Source organism: Alligator sinensis, unplaced genomic scaffold, assembly GCF_000455745.1.
Source record: "Alligator sinensis unplaced genomic scaffold, ASM45574v1 scaffold822_1, whole genome shotgun sequence".
Taxonomy (NCBI): Eukaryota; Metazoa; Chordata; order Crocodylia; family Alligatoridae; genus Alligator; species Alligator sinensis.
The window spans coordinates 667,623-673,383 of NW_005842638.1; the positions used below are offsets into that span (position 1 = coordinate 667,623).

General features: G+C 52.1%; 1 protein-coding gene and 1 long non-coding RNA gene across 2 annotated transcripts in view; both read left to right on the forward strand.

Moving 5' to 3' along the window:
• Window positions 1-1,343: 1,343 nt before the first annotated feature.
• LOC102380201 (pulmonary surfactant-associated protein A-like) overlaps window positions 1,344-5,761 on the forward strand; it is a 49,879-nt gene continuing 45,461 nt past the window's right edge. Inside the window, 1 exon segment of the mRNA XM_025215256.1 lies at window positions 1,344-1,536. Coding sequence (XP_025071041.1) covers window positions 1,344-1,536 — 193 coding nt within the window.
• On the forward strand, window positions 1,546-3,953 carry LOC112551870. Its single transcript, XR_003096201.1, has 3 exons — window positions 1,546-2,313; window positions 3,354-3,626; window positions 3,894-3,953. It is a non-coding gene; the product is annotated as an uncharacterized LOC112551870 (long non-coding RNA).

Below are 5,761 nucleotides of genomic sequence, written 5' to 3' on the forward strand. Positions count from 1 at the left end.
CCAGCAAGGGCTGGGGGGCTGGGGGAGTGGGCGGAGCTGTTGGGGGTTCCTCCTCATGGTCCTCCCCTCCTCAGACCCACCCAACCCCTTCCTCACCAGCACCAGAGCCCTGGTGCTGAAACATGCAGCCTGGCCCACCACATGTTTCAGCACCAGGGTGAGGGGCCAACTATAGAGACGCTCTGGCAGCCCCTGGATATCCAGAGGTCTAATTTTCTCCCCGCACTGGAAACTAGCTGTTGGGGGTTCCTCCTCATGGTCCTCCCCTCCTCAGACCCACCCAACCCCTTCCTCACCAGCACCAGAGCCCTGGTGCTGAAACATGCAGCCTGGCCCACCACATGTTTCAGCACCAGGGTGAGGGGCCAACTATAGAGACGCTCTGGCAGCCCCTGGATATCCAGAGGTCTAATTTTCTCCCCGCACTGGAAACTTGCAGCACAAGGAACATTTTTTCATTCCCACATGTGCCTGTTGCCCCGCCTCAAAGGGGTTTGAGGTGGGACAAGAGCCACGTGCGTGCTTGTGTGTATTTGCCCTATCAGTGATTGAAGAGGACAGAGCCCCTGGTACATTTAAAACAAAATGGAACAAAAAACCTACTTTGAATTGTCAAGGGGATCCAATGGAAAATAGCTCTGAGAAATATTTCATGCAACATACTTCTAAGTATCAGTCAAACCTTTATCTTGTAAGTCCCATGGAGGTTCTTTTGTTCATATAAATAAAAGGGTCTAAGGTTGGATGAACCCCTTCATACAATGTCCATCCTTCTCACCCTGAACTTTTCTTTAAAATGGCCACGAATTCTGAACCAAGCATTTTGTCTAAAGCACTCATATAATTTTTTATTCCTTTGTTCCCCATTTCATTTCATTTCATATCCATTTGACTCTGACTCTCAAGTTTCCATCAGAGACCAGAAATGAAAAGACTATATTTCTGGAGTAAACTGATGTAATAGTGTATTTGAAAGTCTCTTGAGAAGTCCAGCTGCTGCAATATTGCCAGCCTCCTTCTATAGGCTTAAGAATTTTATCTGATTCAGATTACATACATATAAGGCTCAGCATGAGGTGCTTGAAATGAACTTCCAAATCTTTCTGACTCTCAACTCACAAGCAATAAACAAGGTCTAAAGGGCTTTCAGAAATCTCCCCTCAGTTTCTCCCTGACAGTGGTGTGAAAGGGCCCTACTATAAATGAGATCCAGGCCCTAATAATCCTGACCTGAGAGGGGTATATCTTTGATACACTGCAAGAACATCACACTGAAACAGTGTAAGCAGAGAGGCTTATGCAATGAATTCTGGTTGAGTTTTTACGGAACTGTGGTATTAGCAATGAACATCCTTCAATCTTTCGAAACCCTGGTGCTGGGAATGTCACTGATGATTGCAACAAGTTTAGAAAATATAAACAGTCCTGAGGAAAAAATGCAGACATGCCCTCTCATTCACTGTGCTGTTCCTGGGATCAGTGGTTTACCAAGCAGAGATGGAAGAGATGGCCCAAAAGGAAAAAAGGGAGACAAAGGTACGATATTATAATGATTTACCAATATTTAATTAGTGACTTTTCTCGCAGTCCATTTAGCCTCATCATCTTTTGTTTCATTTTTCCATGGTTTCACCTTCATTGGGCATATCTACATGAGACACTATGTTGCTGTAGTGACAAGCTATGGTGATGTAGCTCATTGCTACTGTGATGTTGCATTGGCAGGCACTAACCATGACGCTGCCACTACTGCACAGTAAGGTGAAAATGACCCGTGTACTGCTGGGACTGGGCAGTACTGTCGGGTAACTCTGTAGGCATTTAGTATTTGGTAAAGCATTGGTACTAAATAACTGGGCAGTACCAACTGTGCAGTCAAGAGCATGTGTAGACGCATCTACTGAAACAGAAATTAATATTCTTTCCTGGATCTTTAGCTTCAACTTTTAAGTATTGTAATGTACTGTGATGTTGAATGTCATGTACTGTCATGTTGTAAATTAAACTGAAACTCCCAGAAGCCTCCAGGGGACTGGAGGAATGAACTGTACTACAACTCCCAGAAGGCAGCAGGGGAAGCCAGAGCACCTGATTGGCTGTTGGGGCAGTGGCGGGGATTTCAAACTGCGGCCTTTAAAAGCTGCGGTTTGATGCAGCTTCCAGCACTCGGGAGCCAGGAGCAGTGAGGCGAGAGCGGATCTAGACACATGTGCATCCCGTGCACACGTGTGCCCCCTTACTAGACCCGAGGCAGAGGCGGACGCAGCAGCAGCGGAGCCAGCAGCAGGGGCAGCAACAGCTGATCCCCCAAAGGTAAGTGAGGCAGAGGGACCCAGCACAGCTGAGCCAGATCCGGAGGGGAAACCCCCCAGATCTCTTTTAGCTGAGCCAGTAGGGAGCTGTGCTGCATGAACAGTGTGCACAAACAGGGAGAGGACTAGGGGAGATTGTCCCCCCAAGCTAGGGAGCACCCCCAGGGTTAACCCTTGGGGAACAGGCTCCGGAGGCACCAGATCCCCCCAGTGGGGAGTGTAGGGGGCGGGACTGCTGGCAGGCACTTCCAAAAAGCCGGAGTGCCTGATTGGCTGTTGGGGCAGTGGTGGGAATTTCAAACCACAGCCTGTAAAAGCCACGGTTTGATGCAGCTTCTGGCACTCAGGAGCCAGAAGCATAGAGGCGAGGAGGGATCTAGGGACACGTGCGTCCTGCACACACGTGTGCCTCCTTACCAGACCGGAAGCGGATGCAACAGCTGCGGAGCCAGCAGTGGGGGCAGCAACAGCTGATCTCCCGAAGGTAAGTGGGGCAGAGGGACCCGGCACAGCTGAGCTGGATCCAGAGGGGAAGCCCCCCCAGATCCCTTTTAGCTGAGCCGGTAGGGATCCGCACTCCCGAGCCATGCCACGCAAACAGAGCGCGCAAACAGGCGCACTCTGTAAGAGAGCGCCAGTGTTCACACTGGACGGCAGGCAGGAAGGGGCAGGAGGGAGACTCCTGTAAGGGTAGGGTGAAGGCAGCACACAAAACTCTAAGTAAACAGCAACTTATACAATGGTGTGGACGCAGAGTGCTGCTAGGGCCTCTGTCCGGGGGGCGCTGCCTGCCAGGGGTTTGTCTGAGGCCTCCACCCAGACAGAGCCCACGGGGGGCCTGGTGTCCACCTGCCCCCCCAGCCTGCGGGGGATGCCCAACAGGGCCAGGGAGCAGGGACTGGGGGCCCCCACACCTGTCCTGCAGGTGCCCATCTTAGGGCCCTGGAGGCACAGGTGAGGGAGCTCCAGGAGGAGGTTAGTAGGCTGAGGGGAATCAGGGAGGCGGAGGATGAAATTGCTGGTTATTTCCTTTCCCTGCAGGACCATGCACACAAGGAAGAAGCACCCCGGAAGGTGCCCTCCACCGCTGAGTGGCAGACAGTCACAACCAGAACCAGGGTTGCTCACAGCAAAGCAGTACCAGTTCCTCCAGTCCAGATGAATAACAAGTATGAGGCTCTGACAAGAAGGAAGGAGAGGAGGAAACCTCCAGTGTGGAGGCAACTCCACTCTCTTCATGCTCCAAGCAGGCCGAAGGAGCCAAGCAGACCCGGAGGAGTTGAGTGATCATCATAGACGACTCCATCCTGAGAGGTACGGAGGGCCCCATCTGTCGCCAGGACCCCTCAATACGCGAGGTGTACTGCCTCCCCGGAGCAAAGATTTGGGACATGACGGGGATGATCCAGGCCATGATCCAGCCCACTGACTACTACCCCATGGTTCTAATCCATGTGGGTACTAATGATGCGGCCAGAAGAAGCCCTGATCACCTGATGATGGACTACCATACTCTGGGGGGTGGGGGGCACGTGCTGAGGGAGATAGGAGCACAGGTGGTATTCTCCTCTGTTCTACCAGTGAGCAGACATAGAAGATGACATGAGACCTGCATCAGAGAGACCAACTGGCAGCTTCGGGAATGGTGTCTCGAGGCAGGCTTTGGCTTCCTAGACAACGACATGCACATCACAATGAGAGACATGCTCGGGTGGGATGGGCTTCACCTTTCCCCCAAAGGTAAGCGTGTGTTCTCTTCTAGGTTGGCAGATCTCCTCTGATGGGCTTTAAACTAGGCTCATTGGGGAATGGGGAAGACAAGGACGGAGGAAGCCTTGAACCAAAAAACCAAGAGACACCACAAGAACAGCCCAGCCTAGACTGACAATGAGCAGAACAAATACCCAAGTAAGCAACAGAGGCCTGGGTAGTACTGAGATTAGGGGGCCAGTGCACACATCTTCAGGAGTCCTTAAATGCCTCTACACAAACGCTCGTAGTATGGGGAACAAGCAGGAGGAATTTGCCCTCTTGCTAGCTGACACCAAGCCCAACATAGTGGGGCTCACAGAAATATGCTGGGACCCAACCATATTTCACGACTGGGTGGTGAATATCAAGGGCTATAGGATGTACAGGAGGGACAGGACAGGGAGGAAAGGTGGGGGAGTGGCGCTCTACATCAAGGAGAAATACACATCCTCATCTAGTAGCACAAGGTCAGATGAGGGGCACACTGAAGTGCTCTGCGTTAGAATACAAGGAAGTCAAGGGGAAAGGGACTTAACAGCGGGGGTCTACTACAGGCCACCCAACCAAGGGGAAGAGCTAGACTGGAAATTCTTAAGTCAGCTCATGGAGGTAGTTAGGTCAAAAGACGTGGTCATCATGGGGGACCTGAACTTTCCAGACATCTGCCGGGAAGAGCAGTCAGCCAGGTCTGACCGCTCACATAAGTTCCTAGCTGAGATACAGGACCTCCATCTAACTCAGGAGGTGCACGGCCCCATCAAGGGAGACACTTTGTTGGATCTGGTGCTGGCCACAGGCGACAACCTCGTGGGGGAATGTGGGTGCTTGACCACCTGGGCGACAGCGATAATCGCCTGCTGGAATTCACCATCCAGCGCAAGGTGGCAAAAGCCAGCAGCAAGGCAGCAGTCCTGGACCTCAGGAGGGCAGATTTCAATGAGGTAAGAAGGACAGTTGGGGAAGTACTGAGGTCCCGGAGAGGAGGGGAGTCGGGTGTCCAAGAGGAGTGGTCATTCCTTAAGGAGACGATCCTCCATGCCCAAAGGGAGGTAATCCCAACAAGGGTCAAAGGGGGCAAGAGGGCTCAAAAGCGCCTATGGCTCACCAAAAGCATACGGGAACATCTCCTAGCTAAAAGGGAGGCGTACACCCAATGAAAGGGAGGGGCCATCACCAGAGAAGACTATACCTCGTTTGCTCGGGGCTGCAGGGGGGGTGGTCAGGAAGGCAAAGATACAGATGGAACTGGGACTAGCTACCCAGATCAAGGACAACAAGAAGTCCTTTTTTAAATACATAGGGGGCAAAAAGAAGGTACCCGGTAACATGGGGCCTCTGCAAGACACGCTAGGAAATCTGGTTGTTGCACCAGACAACAAGGCTAACCTATTTAATGATTTCTTTGCCTCCATTTTCCTCAACAGGGACCAGATGAATTCATCCACTGGAACCCCCTCAGGGCCCAGAGGAGGCTCACCCAGGCCTAGGGTCAGTGAGGATCTAGTCAGGGAACTTCTGGAGGGACTGGACGTATTTAAATCAGCTGGTCCCGATGACCTCCACCCCAGAGCACTGAGGGAATTAGCAGAGGTCATTGCGGGACCCCTGGCATGGCTTTATGAGCGCTCGTGGTGCTCTGGTGTGGTGCCAGAGGACTGGAAAATGGCCAATGTGGTCCCCATTTTCAAAAAAGGGAG